Below are 23,621 nucleotides of genomic sequence, written 5' to 3' on the forward strand. Positions count from 1 at the left end.
ATAGTGTTTTTTTTTTCTTTCTTTTCTGTTGATTGTGTACTGGTGCGTTATCGAAACGACAGCGATGACGAAAGATAAAGCGCACAGCCAAGAAAAAGTCAGTGCGCGAGCCTTGGGTTTTGGTTTGTTGATGTCAATTAACAGTAAGTATTGTATGGAGCTCGGGACGAGCAATTGGAGCACTGAAAAAATAGAGTTTTAGCTCGGGACGAGCACTGAAAAAAATAAAAGATTTTTAGCTCGGGACGAGCACTGATAAAAATAGAGTTTTAGCTCGGGACGAGCACTGAAAAAATAAAAGATTTTTAGCTCGGGACGAGCACTGATAAAAATAGAGTTTTAGCTCGGGACGAGCACTGAAAAAAAATAAAAGATTTTTAGCTCGGGACGAGCACTGATAAAAAATAGAGTTTTAGCTCGGGACGAGCACTGAAAAAAATAAAAGATTTTTAGCTCGGGACGAGCACTGATAAAAATAGAGTTTTAGCTCGGGACGAGCACTAAAAAAAATGAAAGATTTTTAGCTTGGGACGAGCACTGATAAAAATAGAGTTTTAGCTCGGGACGAGCACTGGAAAAAAATATAATTTTTTAGCTCGGGGCGAGCGCTGAAAAAAACAAGAGTTTTAGCTCGGGACGAACACTGAAAAAAAAGATTTTTAGGTCGGGACGTGCCCTAAAAAAATAGATTTTTAGCTCGGGACGAGCACCTAAGTATTTGTATGTTTGATAGCTCAAGACGAGCAATGCAATGGTAAAATGGAAATCAGCTCAGGACGAGCATCTTGAAATTTTTCTTGTGTGTTGATCATGGACAAAAAAAAAGAGTGATTCCTAGCTCGGGACGAGTCTTTGAATCGTTACATGTTTGTTAACTCGGGAAGAGCAGAAATTAAGTGAATTTACCCCGGTTTGAGCAAACCAAAATAAATATTAGTTCGGAACTAGCATTTGCCAATTTGTTCGGACAAGTATTAAAAAAAAAGAAGGACGAACATTAAAGGAAAATTATCTTGAGCTCGGGACGAGCACTATGATTTTTTGTATGTTATCTGTTGTCGCTAGCATAGGACGAGCAGGAAGGAAGTGATTGAAAATATTTTCATGTTTATGTATGATAGCTCTAAACGAGTATTTATGAAATAATTATTTGCCCATAATGAGCAACTAAAGCAGCGAAAAAAATGGCGGAAGTATCAAAGTTATTTTGAACGGGACGCAGATGTGAGTGTTGGTCGCTTTGATAATTCCAATTTTCACGCAATACCTCGCCTGTAGGTGGTCTGATCGATGCATTCACACACAAACACACTCACAGCTTTGTGTGGAAAGCAAACTGTCTCCTTCCCTTTGGACAACAACTAATAAATTGTTGTTGTATGTAGTAGTGTGTGACAGCCGATTTTTGCCGGTAGACATTGAATTAATAATCTTGAATGGTAGAAGTTTGTACACGAAGGAATCGATAAAAAGTCGATGATACTACGTTGCCAAATCTTCAAATTGGGTTGAACAATTATAAGGTTTTAAGGACATATTCAAATAAATCCGATGATGGTGATGATAATTTATGATTTGTGTCAGATCAAGAAAACACTAACACAATAAAGCTACTGGCATTCATACTTAATCGAAATTTTTCGTTGATGAAAAATTTAGCAAACATTGTCATCCCCCACCCTTATTGTCGCTCTCGTTTTTCCTTGCTTGTCTCAAGTCTCAAACAATTCAAACCGGGCCCTGCCCGGTGCTCTTCGAGAGATGCGTCGATTATGCAACGAGCGAGGCCTTCTCAAAAAAATTCACAAATGTTTCTCTCAGTAGCAGGGGACGACAGCCAATAGCAACGCCGATGCAGGGAGAAAATAGAGCGAGGACGCCAGGAGAACCCCCCGACGAGAACGATGAATGAAGTACCGTGCAAGAACGACGCTGTGAGCGTCGCACCGTCGCTAACGAGCGACACCAAAAGCAACAAGAATGGAAACAACAACGCGCCAAGCACATTTTTGGCGGTTTGATGACGTGCGTGCATTTAGGCGTTTAGGATGCGTGTATATTTTAAGGCGCGCCCTATATGCCCATTTGAGCTTGAATGGCATTTTGATGTTGAAAGGATATCTCCAAGCGACGTGTCCATAGGCTCGGACAATACAACAGTTAAACAAAGTAAATAGTGTGCGTAAAACCAGATAGAAAGTGTTGTTCTTTCTCGCATCTCTTTTGGCCCTTGGTCTTCCTGTTCATGCCTTAAATTCGGTAGTATGTTGGTGCAAATCCGTTCTTTTCAGAATCGTCAACGAAAGAGTTGTGGAATGTTTTCCAACTTCACATTTAACCGATCCGCGTGCCATTCTAGCAGAAGCATTCTTCTACTCTCTTGGTGTCTACTATAGACTATAGTCTATAGCGCTTATAAGATGCTGTTCAGTTACGCTGCTCACAGGAGACCCACCCAAGGTTGCCGGAAAAAATTCTGTGTTTTTGACGAAATAAATTCTCGAATTCTGTGATTTAAACTTAAAATTCTGTGACGGTTTTCTGTGACGCTTTTTTTATGAAGTTCATAAGGAAATCATGTCAAACATCAACTAAATGGAAATTTCCTACAGTTTTAACTGAAAAATATCAATTTACATTGCCTTGTTATCATATTTTCATAAATTATAGTAAGAAATAAAAAGGCCAAAAAGTCAACAAAAAATATAATTTTGGAAATCTGTACAAAATTTGGAAATTCTGTGAAAATTTTAAAAATTCTGTGATCTGTGACACAGATTCTGTGACGAAATTTTGCTCAAAATTCTGTGATAATAAAGATTTTTCTGTGATTTCGGCAACCTTGGACCCACCCCGTGTAAGTTCAAGGTCGAGCCATTCGTAAAAAAAAACAGAGGCTAACGGAAATATCCAGCAATATTTAGGAAGAGATCGTAATTCTAGGTTCAGACTAAACAAACCTGTGGGAAGTCATCAATCATTACTGCAAAATCGAAAAAATGTTATTCATTGACTTGATAACAAAACTTTTTGAAGCTGGAAAAATATTAAAATATCAGCAAGTGTGACTACATAAACTTTTTATGAATCAGTACCTTTTATTTAATCCTCGTCAAATTCATGAGTCATTCTAGAAATGAGGGTATTCACTTTCTCATAACCACTGATCCACAGCTATTTTATGAGATTACTGCTTAAGTTTGTAAGTTTTGTAAGATTAAAAAAAAATCTAGCGCTCTCAGAAGATCGCGTGGTGTACCGTTATTTTGGACTCGGGTGAGTTTCCGTTTATTGATTATTGCATGAACTGCAAAAGTCGAAAATTTGACACTTCAGACTGGGTGCGTAGTAATGTTTTCGTGAATGTTATTGGGACTGAAAATTATATGTGGAATAAAATTTTGGGACTTAATTTTCTCAACACTGACCATGTTTTCGGTGAACAGCTTGCACTAGCTGTTGTTGTACAGAAAAAAATAAATGAATAAGGCTGGTTTATGCTCTGGGCCGAAATAACGACTCGTAAACATTGCATTTTAAAAGACGTACACCGTTTTAGCCGATTTAGGCTTTGCAGACTGAATAAATGACGTGGGCAACTTAAGATTTATATTTAATACCCAGTACCGATATGGGAATCAGTGGACCAGCGATCACTGTCTTACCACGCTAACCACTCGACCATCGAGACGTACATTTTTTTTAAATGGGGTGTCACCAGTTCTAATCATGCTCCGCTTTGTGGCTTATAAGAGGTTGAGAATAAATGCAAACATTTCAATTTTATTAAATACACTTAAATAACCTCACTTCGTGGAATGTTTCAAATGCCATATTTAAAACCGAGTCAAAATGAATTTGAAAAAAAAACTGTGTTCAAAAAAGTGCTGAGCTAGTCCAGCGGGAGATAGCGTCTATGTAAAGATCTATCACTAAAATTTGACTTGCTTAAAATCAGTGCTTTAAACTGTATTCTGGAGAAAAGTCTTATTGAACTTATTAAGCCATGGCTGCCCGATCAGAAGAGAAAAACTAAATTATATCAAGATGAGATATTTTGATATTCATTTTTTTCCTATCTGGATGAGTTATAATTTAGTACTCGTAGGATGTTAAAATATCTCAAATTATATCAAAAAATCTATACGATCATAGCTAAATTATATCAGTTTTTGATATGCTCCTATCAAGATTATATCTGGTTCAGATAGCATAGTTTGATATTGGACAGAACAAATTATAGCAAAATTATAACTTATCAAGATATCAGTGCTTCAAGAAAATTTTCTAGTGGAAGGTCAATAAACCACATTATTTGATAAAACCATGCCCCATTTTTGGTTTCCCAAAAATTTGATTCAATTTTATGAATCTGTTGAGCGAAACTCGTTAATGTAAGGTTTGAGCCGTTGACTTCGATGTCCGTGTTTCAGAAAAAGTTGAACGTATATCAAAATAAGATATAATCATTTTATTTTAGCACAATCCGAAAAAAATCTTGATCAATGAATATGAGCTTAACCCCATTCAAGTTTGTCAATCAGAATAAGATATAATTCAGATTGGAGAAACTTAAAATCGAAAATTTGGAGTACTTAATTATAACTGAATCATATGTAAATATCTTGGTGAGATACGTTTGAGTTATTATTTTGATATGCTCTCCTGATCGGGTGGGAGTACTTTCCGCATTTCACAGGTTAAGTAACAGAATCCTTTTTTTTTGAATCTTCGGAAGTAGAAGCTTTAACTAAATGTAGGCACGGTGAGTCAAAAGCTTCTCAAAGGTGATGAAGTGGAGATGGAAGACTGCTGATCAATTGCCTACGTGAAAGTAGCCTGGCTGCGTTGAACTCTTATAGTGGTATGAATTGTAACGTTACTGTAGCTGAGTCTAACGTTTTCTTCAAATTATATTATAGTCAGATGATAAGATTTCATCCGATCTTTGAGTGCGAACTGCAATACTTGAATGAAAAGCTGCAAAGCTTGAACGATCCCATCCATCTGTTAAAAAAAATAGCCCGCGTATCTCAATACTTTGGTTTTACCTATTATAACATCTATTTTATGACTTCGTTCAAGAGAATATGAGCTTCTGATGTTGAAGGTCAAGATCGAGTGGTTCAAGAAAGTTATTGCCAAATATAGTCTAACCCATCATGTAAGCCTTAGATGTCCCACTACCAACGTTTATTGTCATAAGAAGTTTGTTCAACTGTAGCTGATATTTCAAGAAAGTTTTCCATTATTTACTGAGATTTGGACTCGCCCTAAGGGACCGCTTGATTATAGCGATGCCCGTGTCTGGGTACAAAGTGCTTTTAATTCTCGAAGCTATATAGACTATGGAACTAATTGGGAGTTATGAGCGTGGCTGCCAGTTTGTCTAAATTGTAAGTAGTTAAAATGTGATACATAGTTTGTAATTACGCAAAACCGGAAAGGCAGGGAAAAAATTTGACAGCATGACGTTAGTAAATGTTATTTCCTCGATTTAGAATATCGGGGAAACAATTTTCTTTTTCCTTTTTCCTGGGAGAAGAGGGGAGATGTGTGGTAGTCTATTGAACGATTGTGTTACATAAAGCTGTATAGTGTGAGAGTGTTAGTTATGTACCATCGCTCTCCCGATCACTGCTTGAATGTCTAAGCGTTTGCCTCTCGTAGAGCATCATTCAGTAGTTAACACTGCGGGAGATAAGACGTGTGTTGCTTGTTGGGTGATTCCTTGTGAAGGACCAACTTGCATACGTTTCAACTCTAGATCGCATCACGATAAGCGTTATCACAGAAAAAGTTAAACTGGTTTCAAATATAAAGTGATTTTCTTAATCAATGATCTTGTTTATTAAAAATTTCACCAATATTTTCATAATCAGAAAATCTAAAGAGAATGGATTCATTTATGGATTCATATGATTACAGGTAATTTTTATGATTTCAGATAATTCAACCCTTCAAGACTGCTGACAGGATTAGCCAGCCGATTTTCAAATGTTAAGATGAGGAGATATTTTTTAATGCAATATTCTTTGTTTTAATCACTTTTTTCTGTAACTAGTTTCAAATTGTTTTAAAAAATTGTCATGGATATGGATGAGAATGTTTTGCGAACCATTTAAATTAATATTATTACAAGTTAAAATTAAAGAATTAGCATCACTGAAATTTTAAAACAGTTAAAGTATATATTTTTTATACATTTCAAATAAAAAAAAATTTAAAAAAAATATTTTGGATGGGGTCACCGCCAAATATTTTAACTTTTGGTAGAAATGCAAGCGTTACTGCAAGTGAATTAGCGTTACAGTATTTTTTTTCTTTAAATCCTTCTACGAAACTCACCGTGCCTTCTTTATTGTGTGTTTTGGTATTGTTGTTAATTCTAGCTAAATTTGAATTTCGAAAACCCCCCCCATGGACGAGTCCTTCGCACGGGCCTGTAGAAAACCATACCATTTTTTATTTTCATCTTATCTTGTATACCGTCAAACGGGGCAAAATGCAAAAGCAGGGTTAGATGCAACATTTGTATACCACAACACTCATTCAATTTTTATTTTCATATACTGTACTAAAGTTATCATTGAATGATAACAAATTGATGATGACATAGTTTTCAACATCGTGAAAGAGTTTTTTAAAGTTTTTGATTCTCATGAAAAATTTAAAAAATCGAGCAATAGATGTACACATTTTTACATTCTTCGATGCCGTAAAAAACTTTACCTCGTATGACGAATTGGCTTAATGATTTCACCTACAAACTTTATATTGCTTTTATTATCCAATACCAACACTGTTGGTGTATGAATATTTTTCGGACAATCACCAAACTTTTTTTAAATAAATATTTTTATAATTCAGTTAGCTGACTGGGGCAAAATGCAACAAAATGCAAATCAGAACTAAATCTCATGAATCCCGTTTCCATATGCCGGGATATGATTTTTTTTGCATTATGCGTTGGTTAACATTAAAATTTCATCCATCCTAAGATTTATTTACATGATTTGAGATAAAAGAACATTTTGTAGTATTTTTTACCCCTAAATGTATGCAGCATATTAACACTTTTTTCTTAAAAACATTTTTGACAGACAAAATTTAAAATTTAAAAACAAAACCAAAAATTACTACAAATGGTGCATTATGCGTTATGACATCACAAATGTAGCAAAAACTTTAAATTTTCAAACGTTTTCATTTGATTTTTTATTAATTACAGAGTTTGTTGCAACTTACCCCTATTTCTTAGTAGGGTGAAAATCGCATGTTTTTGTAAATTAAAAAATAACTGGCAAAACCAATAATTTTTCTGACTGCGTCAGTTTGGTGTCCCATCAACCTTAAAACTTTTGATGTACAAGAGGTATGATTATCTGTAAGCATTGAGAGAAGCCATATTGGCACAAAAACCATTAGAAGGCCCGGTTCCACCCGAGATACAAAAATGATGTTGATTTTTCAGTACAAAATATTCGATTTTCCAATACAAACCTTAAAATTCAAATTTACTCATGCATACATTACTTTCAAATTCTGCAAAAAATCATTAATGAGTTTTGAACCAATAAGAAGCTTTTTTGATCCCAGAGTTTGAGAAATTCAAAAATGACACTAAATCGACTTAGTCTAAATAGGACAATTTCTTACCCTTTTCGAATTTTGGCGATGGCCGCCCGCCACCGTTCAGCCATTGTTGTTGCTCAAATGCACTGCTACTTACACACTGTCGTAAAGTTGAAGCTTCATTTTTTTCTCTTTTAATCCAAACAGCTCAGTAACCCGAGCAGGATGCGCTTATTGTTTTCACCAAAATTGACCTCATCATATGAACTTGCACTTGACCCACCATCAGCATCCATCAGAGTCTGATCGTCGTCGTCGTAGACAAAAGAAGGAGCATGCATCATCAGCACCGGATGTTGGGGAAGAATAAACGTGGATGACAGCACGTGAATCTTTTCTAGCACCGGCAACAGCAGCAGCCTCAACGACGATAGCTCCGGAGGAATTTCGCACTCGGTTTGAATCAGGTTCATATTGCTAGTATGTTTGTACCTACATACATATGGAGGGAAGCTACTTTACGTCGCTACTGTTTATATTCCCACCGACACATTGCTGCTAAGCACACATTCGGAAAAAAGAACAACAAAAAATAAGTCATCTTCAAATGGAACAGCATCATCAGCAACAACAACAACAACAAAAATCAGCAACCACAAGGAACGGTGGAGAGAAGGAACAATACACCCCTTCGTGAACATTGGTTTTATTTCAAATATTTTTAAAACACTACATTATTTAATTATTCACCTTTCTTAAAAATTTAAATATAAAATAAGATTTACGAAAACAGTTGCTTATCTGCAAAGTACCATCTTGTGTTCCAAAATGGCGTAAATTGAAGAATTATCATAACAAACAATTACAGAAACAGCCAAGAAGACAAAGACTAGCCTTATTTATTTTGGAAAATCTTGTCAACCGTTAACTGAAGTATGAAAAATTAACAAAACGGAAAAACAATATCCTCGATCACTGTGCCAATGATAGCATATGTGTTTGCTTTAGATTTTCCTCTGTTCCTATCATAATTGTTACTTTAGCAAGAAGCACCACTCAGGCAGCAAGCATATTGAGTAAACACAGTGCGGCACCCCATTCAAGTCAAGGATACGCGCCATCAATGCTTTGGTGGTTGGTCAGAATGTCAGTTTTATAACAGTTCTATGTAATGGCTATAGCATGTACCTATATGTGGGTAAGGTCCTGAGCAGCATTCGCTGCAGGTTGGGAATAAAGTTTGATCGAGAGAGAAAAACAAGGGGATGATTCAAACATCTTGCATCCTACACCCAGTGAGCAAAACACAGAAGGTAGGTAAGGTACCGCTCTAATGATTCAATAAACTAATAACCTTTGATAAAGTTTTCTGTAAACTCATTACTGATGGAAAGTGTATACGTACGTGTATCAATTACCTATAGTAAGGAACATTCAAACCCAGTATTGGAAAAACCATTATCTACCATAAACCTGATGGTTGCAAATGATGATTCTCATTTGCAACTTTCTTCTCACGATTGAGTTGGCGCTTCATTTATATCGCTTTAAATTGTACAAAACCAATATGTAAAAGAAATTACTTTCAAAAAAAAGTTAAACCTCTTTCACAGTAACAATTTACCCTGTTCTCAGATAACCCTACGGTCTGTTGGTTTTGGACCACATTCTGTGCAAATTTTTGCTGTTATCTTCCCCCATTTTCCCTACCCCGACAAACCAAAAAAGAGAATAAATAATTGTTCTTCCCTGGCCAACTTTCCCATGTTGATGCCAGCCAGTTGATGTTTTTGTTTCGGGGGGCGAAAAACGACAAAGATCAACATACACCTCAAAAGTGAACTGGAATTACTTTCCGAGCAATAGGTTCCTACTACTCGGACTTCTCTAGGGTTCCTGCCTCAAACATGCTACGGGGGGGGAGGGGGGGGGGCAACAGGAAGTGAGGTTAGGGTGCATAAGTACCCAACATGAGCAAATGTATTCAGCGGCTTGTAGTGTTTGTTCTGTGGAGCGCTTGGAGCCTCGACGATGAGTGCTATTGCTATTGTTGAATTTAAGGATTTTCATCTGTACTAAATAAATACTGGGAAGAAACAAAATATATTTCATAAGCGACTTTGTATATTTGAACAATATATTTTCGGGAAATTGAAGGCAGTAAAATTGTTCTTAAGCAAACATACATACCTCAAAGGGATAAAAATTAAATCCATTTTGACCCTTAAATCTGTCCTTAAAAACCTTGTAACCCGTTTTAATTAACTGTACCTATCTCAGGCAACTATATCTAACCCAAATCAGTATATAGACTACACAAAGGCGAAAAATATTGCTTTCGCCATGAAATATTTTGTACACAGCGATAGAAGCCATTGCCTCCAGTCATGGCTGTAGGAACGGGGGGGGGGGGGCTGTTTGGGGGTTAAACTCCCCCCATGAGGGTCCAAAAAAGCCAGCGAGGTATTCTACTCTAGACTCAAAATTTTAAATTCATAATCAAATTATGATAATAGAGCAAAGATATTCAAGAGTAACTATCTGGACTAAAAACTAATGCAAAAACCTCAAAAATCCATCCCAAGCTTAAAATCTGCTACAGTTTTCAAAATTTTCTCACTGCTTCATAGAATGAGGTTAGATTTTTTCAGCAAGTATCCGGGCCTAAACAAATCCATGATGTTTAATATTAAAACCTAGCAAAAACCTTTCATGATTATTTTTTTGAAACTTGCTGCGAAAATTTTGGACGCGTAATTAAAAAAAATTACTACCTAATTTGTTTATTTTTAGTTTGATTTAAGAATGAGAATGAAAACAAACCCGGGCAAAATTCGGGCTTTTCCAATGAAATCCGGGAAACGGGGCGGACCGGACTTTTCCAAAATTTTATATTAAATATCCGGGCCAATCCGGTTAAAACCAGGCAATCTGGCAATCTGATTATAGAAATTCAGTTCTGAATATTAAACTTTAAATCAAACCCATATTCCCATAACAAAAATTATATTTCGACATATTTTCGTATTTCTGATTCTCTATCAAGTTTAATATTCTTGATTTTCAGTTCGAGTAATCATAAGAAATAAAGAATGGAAGCTGCTTTGAAATCCTGGCTCAAATTCGGTTTTACATTTCATATAAAATTTGAATAATGATTCTCGAAAATCTCATGCATTTTCAGTAGATTTAAAATTATAAAAAAAGAAGAATTTTGTTTTATATTCATATTCGAAAATTCTTAAACTTTATTTGAGCACAAAATTTAAATATATAAAGCTTCTAGGTGGCGATCCAAATTTGAGAACTCAGATTCAGTTTCATCATTTGAAATTCACATTTTTAACCTGATTCACAAAACTGGTCAAAAATCAATCATTGAAAAGATGAATGAAGATTAAACCAGTTCTACAGAATTTAAATAATAGATTCATGAATAAGGGCTCAAAGGCTTGGACAATAAAGTTCTAATCTAGAAGTAAGATTCCTCAATCATATTTTTTGTACATTTCAAAAATCGTATAGAAATTTGGAAACAGTTTCAAAGTTCAAATGAATGAGTTTTTAAATCAAATTTTGCTTGTCAATTCAATTTCCAAATATCATATTTTTTATCAGAATTAGTTTTGTACATACAATTCAACTGAAAATCACAAATCTAAAGTAGAATTTGAGTAAATTTTCAAAGTTATGATTCCTGCAAAATATCCCAAATTATATTAAAAAAATCATCCACAAGATTTTTATCATGGAATTGATTCTTCATGAAAAATATTTCCAGTTAAAGAAACATGTACCTGATCTTCACTTAAAAAATCTGCATAAAATACTTTATTTTTTCAGTGTTTTGTTAAACATTATTAATATTGCAGTTATTAAAGCCTAATTTCAAACTAAAACCATAAATTTAGTTCAAGTTTGCATCAAACATATTTGATCCAAAATTTTTTTATCTCTTACTGTTTTTGTAAAATTTTGTAAAATTTGATTTATTTTCATCAAAGGTTAGAATCTTAGAATTTGCAAAAGAAGAAGATTGGGCTTGTTTGATTTGAGTATAGAATAAGTTTTTTTTTTAAATTGAAGGCTACCCTAAAAAGAACTTATTTTATGCTCAAATCAAATAACTTTGATCTACCAGACTTTTAAACAAATTCCAAAATTTTAACCATCGATGAAAGCAAGTTTCATATTTTGGCTTCATTATAAAAATTTAGCTCACCCTTTAGGCTAAGGACCACTGTTTTAAAGATACTTTTTCAAGGTTTTTTTAAATGATACTTTATCATCCTTGTGGCATTCGTGTCTTCTCTAAAGTTGGACAAAAAATCATAGGTAAAAATAAGTCACCAAACCCCCCCCCCCCCCCCCCCATGAGTCGGTGCTTCCTACGGCCCTGCCTCCAGTACTTATCAATTAAACCAAAAAAAAAATACACAATCATGAAAAAATTCCATGCCGAAATTCAGGTATGAATAAAAATTACGGAATTTCATATTGAAGTTTCGAGCTGGTGACTAATTTCAGTTATTCCTACTATGGTTACCATATCCAACAATATAAAAAAAAAATATTAAGAAATAAATACTCTGAATTTTTTTTAAATGTTTGATGTGTTTCTTTAAAAAACAAGTCTTGATCGTTTCGCTATCGAAATCAGTTTGCGTCATTCCCCACCAACAACAGTTTAATTTAAACGATTTTATTGAAAAAGGACGACTTTCGAACATGTCAAAACCCGGTCCTTGACACTTTCGCTCTTCTGGATTTTTTCGAAAAAGATTCGAAAGATTTGAAATTACCGTAGAAGGAAACAAAATCCAGAACAAATCTTTGAGCTTTCAATTTCATCCAGATTCCAGATGAAGAATGGTCAAACAATTTGGAAATGATGATTGATGTAAGATAAAGATAATGATTAACGATAAAGAAACGATGCGAAAAATATTATTTTTATTAATTCCTGTAAAATGGCCTATTATGACTATGAATTATATCATTAATCATTTCCAAATTGTTAACCATTCTGAATCTGGAATCTGGATGAAATTAAAAGCTCAAAGATTTGTTCTGGATTTTGTTTTCTTCCACGGTAATTTCGAATCTTTCGAATCTTTTTCGAAAAAATGGAGAAGAGCGAAAGTGTCAAGGACCGGGTTTTGACATGTTCGAAAGTCGTCCTTTTTCAATAAAATCATTTAAATAAAACTGTTGTTGATGGGGAATGACGAAAACTGATTTCGATAGCGAAACGGTCAAAACTATAATTTATTGAATAAATTTTTAGTTTAGTTAGATATACTTTCAAGGGATGATACACTTACTTACATTAGACAATAGTTTTCTTTTAAAAAATTTCAACAATTATTCTCGGCTAGCTATTTTTGCCGATACTGTGGAGGTGGTAAACATAATTTTTAATAAGTATTTAAGGTATTTTGGAAATGTGGCCTCAAATTCTACCTTGCGAAATAATAGAAAACGACGATTACGGCCCCCTCTTACTAACCCAAAGTTAGGAAACACTCTCCCGGTGAATAAATACTTTATAAGTAAAATTCCCTCATAAAACCATTTTTCAATAAAAAAAAGAAATCAGAGAATATAGTAGGGTTTGTTGCCCTACTGCGGACCCAATAAGCGGGGATTTTTAAACAATCACGTTTTTTTTCACAAATTAATGGGTGGGACTGGTGGGAGGTTTATATATTTCAGGAAATTTATTTATAATTCATAATCTAATCTGCAAGTTTTAATGAAAATGTTCAACATAGGTTTTACCGTTTTTGAGAGATTTTCAAAGATATGGATGATCGAAATTTCCATCTTTGAACCTACTGTTCCTATTTTGGTACTGAACTGGTACCTTTCATCGGACCTAGAGCCCTAGAAATTAAATTCGTACAAAAAGTGTAATTTTTCAAAAATAAATTAACAAATTCATTAAAGTTGTGATCTTCATTCAAATATCATCATAAAAAGTATAACAGCTTTTTAATATCAGGGCTAAAGATGGAATATCGATGTCAAAAGTCTCCTATTTTTGAACCCTTTACATAATTTTCTGATTTTCCATTGATTTTCATTTATTTTGGAAAAAATAGGTAGAATGAGTCATATTCTTCACAATGAAAGAAAATTTCTTTTTAACTTATGAAATGAATTTGCGGCTTTATCGGTGAGGGTTAAAGAGTTGAAATGAAAGACGGATAGAAGATCAGAAGAAAATTCTAAGGTGGTGAAAAGAGCGAAGAGCATTTGAAATAGAAGCTTGACCACATACTAAATTCTTTGTCCCACACCAATTAACTGTATTGAAGAAGTAGTACCCAATAGAGAAGGCACTACGTTTTTCGATACAGTTAATTATGGATGGTTCGACCGCCATGTGAGTGTGCACATGTGCCGAACCATCCATAATTAACTGTATCGAAAAACGTAGTGCCTTCTCTATTGGGTACTACTTCTTCAATACAGTTAATTGGTGTGGGACAAAGAATTTAGTATGTGGTCAAGCTTCTATTTCAAATGCTCTTCGCTCTTTTCACCACCTTAGAATTTTCTTCTGATCTTCTATCCGTCTTTCATTTCAACTCTTTAACCCTCACCGATAAAGCCGCAAATTCATTTCATAAAACAAATTCACGGTGATTTCTCCTCTTAAATAATAAAAATTTCTTTTTAACTTTGGCTTGGATAAAAAAAACGTTTTTTTTTTCTTATTCACTCAGATTTTCCCACTAAATGAACTGTCTGACTTACCACTGACTAGGAGGTACGTTTTTAAAAACGTTGATTATTTAACCTGAAAGACTTTTTATGGCAAAAAGCCCTATGGAAAGATTCCTGAAGAATAAGAGTTTTTTGTGTGCTCCTGTACTCCTATCTTTATCCTTTGAAAGCAAAATGAATTATTTACAAATTTCGTCATTTTATGACTAAAGTAGGCTCTAGGTTCAAAGTAGGAGCACTGTACGCGTCTGATCCCCAGGTCTGGGGCGGCGTGCAACAACAACCGAACGTTTGTTCTCCAGGTCAGGGGCGGCTCAAACAGCGTCTGTCTCGCAGCGGGCGGCTGAATTTATGGCTCCTGCCAGCTAAGTCCAAGATGGCAGCCCCATCGCAGAATAGGGACTTTAGGCTAACAAACTACTGCTCCCGATTCATAAAATTGTTACGGAATCCGAAAGAAATGACCGACCTGGAACTTTGGCTACAACTTTTAGCATGAAAACACGGACACGAATTGGAACTTGGAACGTTTTAACCCTTGCTGGCTCAACTTGCTAGAGAAGCTAGCCGCCTCAAGCTTGAAATTCTGGGACTGAGCGAAGTCCGTTGGCCAAACGCTGGAGAACGCAAGACACAGTCCGGGCAAATTCTACTTTACTCTGGCAAACGAGGAGAACACGCTACTCGGGAACGAGGAGTTGGTTTCCTATTAAGCCCGCAGGTCTACGCGACCCTCATGAGATGGGAACCAATATTCGAAAGAAAAATCGTAGCCAGATTTAGAACACGGGTTAGAAACCTTACAATGGTCCAGTGTTATGCGTCAACTGACGTTGCCAATTTGCAGGAGAAAGAGCAGTTTTACAGTCAACTGAACAGCGTGGTAGAGAAAATTCCGAAGGGTGACATTCAAATCCATTTCGGCGACTTCAACGCAAAGATTGGCTCCGACAATCAGGACCTTGAGCGCATCATGGGGCGCCATGGCCTAGGACAGATGAGCGAAAACGGAGAGCTGTTTGTAGAATTTTGTGGCAACAACAACATGGTGATCGGTGGATCACTCTTCACCCATCGACCAGCACATAAGGTCACTTGGGTATCCCGAGATAGCCGAACAGAAAATCAAATTGACCACATCTGCTGCAGCCGAAAATGCAGAAGGAGCATTGAACGTTGAACAGCTAGAACAGCTCGGAATTGCCGACAGACGGAACAGTCGAAGAACAGTGGTGTGGAATCAAGAATGCCTTTATCACGACGAGCCATGGTACTCTCGGTAAAGTTTGTGAAAGAAGAAGTGAATGGATGTCGGATGAAACTTGGAGGAAGGTCGATGATCGGAGAAAGGCAAAAGCCGGAATTGAGCAGGCATGTACCGGGTCAGCCAAAGCAGCCGCCCGCTTACGATATGAGGAGCTGGAAAAGGCAGTTAAACGAGCTTGTAGACGAAACAAGAGAACCTGGACAAACTCCCTAGCCGAAGAAGGAGAAAGAGCTGCCGCCAATGAAGATATCCGATTACTTTATGACATTTCTCGCCGCCTCAGTGGTGCAAGGACCCGCCCTCGCTGGCTGAAATAGAAGCGGCAATCAAAAACATGAAATCCAACAAAGCACCTGGGATCGATTGCATCCCTGCTGAAATGCTGGAAGCCGACCCTGCCCTGTCAGCACAAATGTTGCACCGTCTTTTCGCTGACATCTGGGATACTGCAACATCCTCGGCCGATTGGATGCAGGGTATCCTCGTAAAGGTCCCGAAGAAAAGAGACCTGACAGAGTGCGGTAACTGGTGAGGCATAACGTTGATCTTTACAACCCCCAATGTACTTTGCAAAGTGATCCTGAACAGGATCCAGGAGAAAATTTACGCTACACTCCAACGGCAACAAGCTGGATCCCGATCCGGACGATCATGTGTGGACCACATCACAACGCCACGAATCATACTGGAACAAATCAACGAATTCCAGGACTCTCTTCTGCTGGTGTTCGTTGATTTCGAAAAAGCAGAGGAGTACATGAGAAACTAGTCCATCTCGTCGAAGCACAATATGAGGTATTTTTGTGCAAGGTCGGAATCTTCAACTTAAACGCAAATCCGTATTGCTGTACGGGTGCGAAACTTGGTGCACATTTATGCGGTGATGATCCGCGCTTGGTGGCCTGGCAACTGGATCTCGAATAAGGAACTACATCGCCGGTGTCATCAAAGGGCGCTAGAAATCGAGATTCGGGAACGTAAGTGGAGATGGATTGCGAAGAGAAGAAAACCAGATTTGCAGAGAGGCGCTTGAATGGAATCCAGATGGACATCGAAAAAGAGGCAGACCCAGAAACTTGTGGCGGCGAAGCCTAGCCGCCGAAATCCGAACTGTAGACGAGAATCTTGACTGGGACCAAGTGAAGACGCTGACTCCGGATCGTCAACAGTGGAGGTCTTTTACCACAATGTCGAATACGGTAGGGGAGAAAGAGGATACTTGAACCTTTGGGAAACTTGAGTTCTTTGCCATATCTCGAAAATGAAATATCCTACAAATGTTAAAGGTTCTAGAAAAATGAGCCAAATAGAATAAAATGACAATGCTTCTATCTCAAAAAATTTAAAGATTTTATTTTTCGAGTTATTGAACTTTGTTCGAGAAATTTAACAAAATGTGATTTGAAGATCTTTTATTATCACTTTAAAGCAGGGGTCGGGGAACTTCTTGAATCATTACCCCAGAACATTTTTATTTAAGTTGATAATACCCCATAACGGAGAGCAAAAAACCGAAATCGAATTTTTTCCAGCATCTTCATATCATGCACCAACAAATTGCAAAATGAAAAAATACACTTTTCACTCACAAAACATTCACTGTTACCCCCAAGAATTTCACTATTACCCCATTTGGGGTAATTTACCCCGGTTCCCCGACCGCTGCCTTAAAGTGTTTCCCACATGAAAAAATTACAGTGGAAATTTTCATTCCAGTATGTCAATCGTTGGGGTATCATATGAGCTTCACAATGTCATATTTTCAAAGCAATAGTTAACTTTCAATTGTTTTTAAGACAAAATTTTCCGAAATGTATGTTATGGGTAAATTGATCCCTAGAGTTAAAAAGATATATTTTTCTCATGAATGCATCTTGATCAATGGTTATCACGGAATAACTAATGTTTGTCTAAAAACTAATGTTTATCCAGAAATTATCTGTAACAAAGGACTCAAAATACTGTATGTATCTAAAATTGTGTTTGAAGTATACCATGACTTTATTGTAATAGACAATCTATTAGAGCATGTTCACTGGTGTTGGGAAAAAGTTGTAGAAATTTTGACACTCACGGCACTTTTTGAAAATTTCGCCATGCAAAAACATTTTTAAGATCTGTGGCCTTCTAGTTTTTTTACAACACGTGTTGTATTTTCACATGCTGTGATGCAAAAATCGCAATATTTCTATCACATACGGCTGAAATAGAAACAGTGTTGTAAAAAAATACAACGCCCCACGATCTTGAAAATATTTTTGCATGGTAAAATTTTAAAAATGTCAAAATTTCTACCACTTTTTCCCAACACCAGTGAATTTGCTCTTAGAAAAAAAACATGCTTATTTCCGTTTCGCGAAAATTTTAACAGATTCAATTAAACCTTATATAAAACCAAGGGATTGAAATCAAGAGAGAATTCTTTGCATTTGGAGCGGAAATGATCAAAATGCCACAACTGCTTCACAAATTGCAACAATTTGCAACAATCAGCACATTTTCACTCTCTCTGAGTACTGGTTTCTCTCATTTTAACTCAAACCTTCTAATTTTCTCTAACAAATTGCCACAAATTACCACAAATTCAATCATTGGCTGCACAATTTGTGTGATCCTTGACGAATTGTCTTCCTTCATTTGAGTTCCCCATTTAAAACCTTATATTTATCATGGACAATAGAACGCCTTTGACTATGCCAACAGTATTTTAGGAGATCAAAATTATTTCAAATTGCAATGCGTTGATGGCCAAAACTTTTTAGAAGCTCAAGTACAAAAACAGTATTTTTGTTTCGAAGCCCGCATGCACGCTTACACAAGTTTTAATCTATTCCTCACCACACGTGAAACATGTAAACAGGACAACACATAATGATGACAAAATTCCCCAAACAAAGGTGACAAGTAACTAAACTTGTTTGCGGTTATCAAAATTGCAGACCGGAGAGTTGGTGTAATGTTAATCTCGACTAATAGATTCGCACCGGAGCGGGCAGCAAAAATAGTCCTTCTCCCTGTAGCAAGGACGTGGCACTCAATCTGATACACTTGGTGTGCTCATCAAAGCAAAATTATCCAGTTACATACATACATACATACGGCAGACACAGATGGGAATTATGGCGAACTGAAGCTGTTGCTGCGGCTAAACGACTAAGGCCGCAGTAGTGAAGTGAACAACATATTTTCCCAACTTGTTATTTATTAGTAGCGAGGTATCTATACCATGGAAAGCCACCAGGCGGCAACTTGTTGACGATTGAGTGCTAAAATATGCATCATGATGATACCTTCTACTCCCAGTCCGTGGAATCCTGTAGGAAGGATTTTCCCTGGCTATGGCATCCATCCTTCCAATAAGTTTCGAGAATCCTTTAATGTGATCAGTTTGGTCAAAATACAGTCTTTATGCAGTTATGTTATTATGAAGTTATACCACGATATTTACTAGATTCAATGTCTAGATGATGGATTTGGAGTATTCGATTAAATTAAGGTAAGGAAAATCCATGAAAATTTGTTCTAAAGTCAGTTGTTAACAGTGAGAAAATTGGTAAAGGGAACCTATCTGATACATATTTTTTGTATGTTGATCGGATATTAAATGAGGTACCTACACGAGGTGATTTTTTACGAATATCATTACCCTGAATAAATAATTCTTATAAAGGTCAAAGTTTGAAGTATAATTTCAAAGTTTCCGAATACTGGTCATATAGATTCTGAGAAAAAACGATTTAATGTTTGATTATCTTCATCTTTGGAACCTCTTGAAACTCACAAGAATCTATTTTCATCTCGTTTCTTGTTGCAATACTTTAAAACTGCATCCGACGGATAACCCAATTGATCCAGTTGTGACATCCAGCAAGTTCAAAAGAAATCCCTTAAACACTCGAGAGCCCGGATAGTGTTATCCTTCTCATCGTTTGTAGCTACATAGAAGGATGCTTGCTTTCCTGAAGACACAACGGAAAAGTCAATTGCCTCTTCCATTCACGGTGGCCTGAATTTCTTTTGACCTTTGGAGCACTTGCCGATGCAAATTGTCCGGCTGGTTAGCTTAGCAGCAGTAGCAATAGAGGGTTTCTTTCCTTGGTTCTCTGGTTATTTTGTCCTCACGAAAGAATGCCAAAGGAATAATTCACCGAACCAACAGACACAATGTGGGTGGGGGTTGTTGGATTGTACCCGATGTATTTTTTTCAAGTTTTGTTTTTCGCATTCCCTACCCCGCTCGGTTGTAATTACGCTGTATTCGAAATGAATGAGTTGGCTGAATTGATTCGAGTCCTGATACAATGCAACCTTGCGGCTTTTCAGCGAGACAAAGGGAACAATTAGGCGCAAAATTATGTGCATTACATCCGCATCGCTTGCCGGGGTTCATTGTTGTTTGTTCGGCTCGTAAATCGTATTTATGGCCAAGAGGCTTTCGGTCGATGAGTAGATTCTAAAAATTTCATACCTTCAAGCGGGAAGATTCTTAGTTTTTCATTTTCACGCCAATAATATGGAAATTTTCCTCAAATAATCTGTTGTTTTTTGTATGCGGTACTTGTTCTAATCTGTACCCAATAAACTCTGGATAAAGCTACATGGAGACGCACAAAAGCTTTGATTTTGTTCGTCGTACATAGCAAACATTTTAGAAAGTATATCGTAGGAACAACAGGATTATTCAGCAAATATACTAGATGAAAAGATTGTACTAAAATTACCAAAATAGCATATAGCTACGAAAGTGGAGGCGATATATCTACAATGACAAGATTCCAACGGTTCGATTTCCCCACAAAAAGAAAAATGAATAAACGATTTTAAGTAATTTGAGTGAAACGAAAAAAAAGATTCCACGATTGAGATTTGAACTCCAGTCCTCCGAGTGGCTGGCGAACGTAGACAATGTGCAACTCGAGACCCCATACACCCAACCCTCGGTTAGTGGCCATACCACCTCTTGTCTTACAACTCCGATTCTCTACCTCCCCGTGGTACCGGCTGGGGTGCGAGTAACCTAAGCGGAGACCGGGTACCCAACCCCGGTGGATGGTCTGGTCGCATGCAGACTGAAGAAGGGAGCACCGTACGCGTCTGTTCGCCATGTCAGGGCGGCGAGCGGAGTGCAACAACGTGCTGGTGGTGTTTGGGACCCAAAACAGCAACATAACGACGGTGCTCTTGTGAGATAGTGGGGTTAGCTACGGACCTTGCGAACCCGTGACTACAAAAAAAAACAAGCAACGAACAACGAACAACAAATTTCGGATGGAAATCGGCAAAGACACACGCGACGAAAAGGGACTAGCGATTGGAAACTTGGAACATGGAACTGCCGATCTCTAAATTTTGTGGGCAGTACCCACGTGCTCTCCAACGAATTGAAGAGCCGCAAATTCGACATCGTAGCGCTGCAGGAGGTATGCTGGAAGGGCTCCACGGTACGAACGTACCCAGATGGTCGTGCCATCTACCAGAGCTGCGGCAACACACGAGCTTGGAACAGCTTTTATAGTGATGGGAAAGATGCAGAAGCGCGTGATCGGGTGGTGGCCGATCAACCCGCGAATGTGCCGGTTGAAGATCAAGGGCCGCTTCTTCAGCATCAGCATCATCAACGTGCACAGACCTCACCTCGGAAGTACCGGTGACTATAAAGACGAATTCTACGCGCAACTGGAACGTGAATACAACCGCTGCCCAAAACATGGCATCAAGATCGTCTTCGGGGATTTTACGGCTCGGGTCGGCCAGAAACAGGAATTCAAACTGACAAATGAAAGGTTCATTGCGCACCTGGCCAACGAAAACGGCCTCAGACTAATAGATTTTGTTGCCTCCAAACGGAAAGCCGTACGTAGTACCTTTTTCCAGCACCCCCTTCCACACAAGTACACCTGGAGGGAGATCATCGTACCAAACGCAATCACAGATCGACCACGTTTTGATAGACAGCCGACACTTCTCGGACATCATCGACGTCAGATCCTGTCGAGGCGCCAACATCGAGTCAGACCATTATCTGGTGATGGTGAAGATGCGCCCAAAAATCTCCGTAGTGAACAACACACGAAACCGGCGCCCGCCTCGGTTAAATATCGCACGACTGAAGTAATCTGAGGTCGCGGTAGACTACGCGCAATCGGTCGAAGCAGCGCTGCCGGCAGAGGGCGAACTTGATGAAGCCCCTCTCAAGGACTGTTGCGATACCATCAAGACAGCCATCAACAGTGCTGCGGAGAACGTCATCGGGCATGTGGAACGAACACGACGGAACGACTGGTTCGACGAGGAGTGTAGGAGGGTGATGGACGAAGAGAATGCCGCGCGGGCGGCAGTAGTGCAAAGAGTCACCCGTCGAAATGTGGAAAATGACCGACAGCGGAAGAGCTGCGAGTCCGAAATTTCCAGGAGAAAAAGCGCTGCCTTGAGGGGGAGGAGCTCGAGGAGCTGGAGCAGCTGCATCGTTCCCAAGAAACACGAAAGTTCTATCAGAAACTCAAAACATCCCGCAAAAGCTTCGTGCCGGCATAAGGACGGAGGCATCCTGACCAGGTTTCGGAATCGTCGAAAGGAAAGAATGAATTTGAATTTACCTTTATTTGTCTCACTTCAGCAAATTTCAATTTCGAGGAGTTTTCTTCCATAACTCGAATAAAAGTCAGAGAGTTCAATGATGCTTTGAACTGCCGCAATCAGGGTCTCCTATTTCGTCGTCAAACGAGACTGTCAATGCAGCAAAACAAACAGCAAATGGCATACACACGCACAGACACACAAAAATTTATGTCATATCTGTCAGATTTCGGTCATCCTAAATAATTTTGTCATGTTTTCACCATATTTGTTACATTTTGTCATAATTTTGTCATTTTTGACCACAATTGTCAAATTTTGGTCATAATTGTCAGATATTCGCCATGTCGTCATCAAGAAATTTATATTCATCTCTCTTCCCGTCCCCTCTGAATAATCGTATGGTCTTAGCGAAATTCAAATCGTGTTTTCTTTTCGAATCCCATTTTACAATTTTCGGAAATAGCAAAAACAAATACCTACTAAAATTATCAGCAACTTTAGCTGACACTGATTGAATGCTAATGCTGCATTCACTGATCGAATGCAGTGAGTGACAGAAACGCCAAGCGAAAGACGCTTTCGTAGCAGTCGAGTGAATCAAGTTAGTTCGGGTTTACGAGTGAGCTTTCTACTGACTTATAGACATACTCGCAAAGCTTGCCATAAAGCATGGATCATGCAAAATCTGGACGCATTAAAAAGGGTCTATTTCGGAGCTATGTAAACGAAATAAAAATGTTTTGTAATCCAAATGTAGGGTTTTTACTACACTTCAAAGGAAAAATCAGGAAAAATTTATTCCGATGTTGTTTAGATGAAATTTCGAACTTTTCCTCGAGAACCACTCATCATAGTTTGGACACCCTATTCACTGACCTCAGCGGTCATTTTGTTCCATAATCTCTTCATCTCTGTTGCATCCCGAGTCGTCCTACCATTCCTCTTCATCTTCTGCTTGACAATTGCCCAAAATTTTTCGATAGGGCTGAATAGAGGGCAGTTGGGTGAATTGATGTCCTTTTCGACAAAATCCACCCGTTTTGACCCGATACCACTGTAGTGGCAGCTTGCCAAATCTGGTGAAAACTTTACTGGTCCTTTGTTAGATCTAATGTACGAAAAAAAAAAACGTTTTTTAAGGCACTCCTCCTTGTACATTTCGGAGTCCATGGTATTATTTTTCACAAAAACCGAGGTTTTTCGTCCACAGTTGCAAAAAAAGGGTGACACGGTCAAAATTTGGTCAAGGGAAAACGCGTGTAAATCGATGAAATCGTTTATTTAAAAAATCAAATTAAATTTCTTTTTCAAGTTTAATTAGTATAAAATTCAGGAAAAGTATTCAGTTAGGCTTCCGCTTTTCCAAATCCGAATTGCCGGGCCTTACGCTTAACCCCTGCCTTCAGATTTTGTACAGCCACCTTGTCCACCTTCTTCTCCGCAGAAAGCCAGTTTGCCTTGAACTGCT

General features: G+C 37.7%; 2 protein-coding genes across 4 annotated transcripts in view; one reads left to right on the top strand and one right to left on the bottom strand.

Moving 5' to 3' along the window:
* LOC129750756 (regulator of G-protein signaling 20) overlaps positions 1-23,621 on the bottom strand; it is a 148,420-nt gene that overhangs the window by 58,563 nt on the left and 66,236 nt on the right. For 2 of the 3 annotated variants that reach the window (XM_055745781.1, XM_055745784.1), the window contains exon 2: positions 7,660-8,130. In XM_055745781.1, coding sequence (XP_055601756.1) covers positions 7,660-7,703 — 44 coding nt within the window. In that variant the 5' untranslated portion in view covers positions 7,704-8,130. Of the gene's footprint in view, positions 1-7,659; positions 8,134-23,621 lie in introns of all 3 variants that reach the window. The other variant, XM_055745783.1, reaches the window with a different exon arrangement.
* LOC129752796 (uncharacterized) overlaps positions 8,183-23,621 on the top strand; it is a 118,643-nt gene continuing 103,204 nt past the window's right edge. Inside the window, exon 1 of the mRNA XM_055748572.1 lies at positions 8,183-8,268. Within this exon, the coding sequence (XP_055604547.1) occupies positions 8,183-8,268 (86 nt within the window). The remainder of the gene's footprint in view (positions 8,269-23,621) is intronic.

This window comes from Uranotaenia lowii, chromosome 3 (assembly GCF_029784155.1).
Source record: "Uranotaenia lowii strain MFRU-FL chromosome 3, ASM2978415v1, whole genome shotgun sequence".
NCBI lineage: Eukaryota > Metazoa > Arthropoda > Insecta > Diptera > Culicidae > Uranotaenia > Uranotaenia lowii.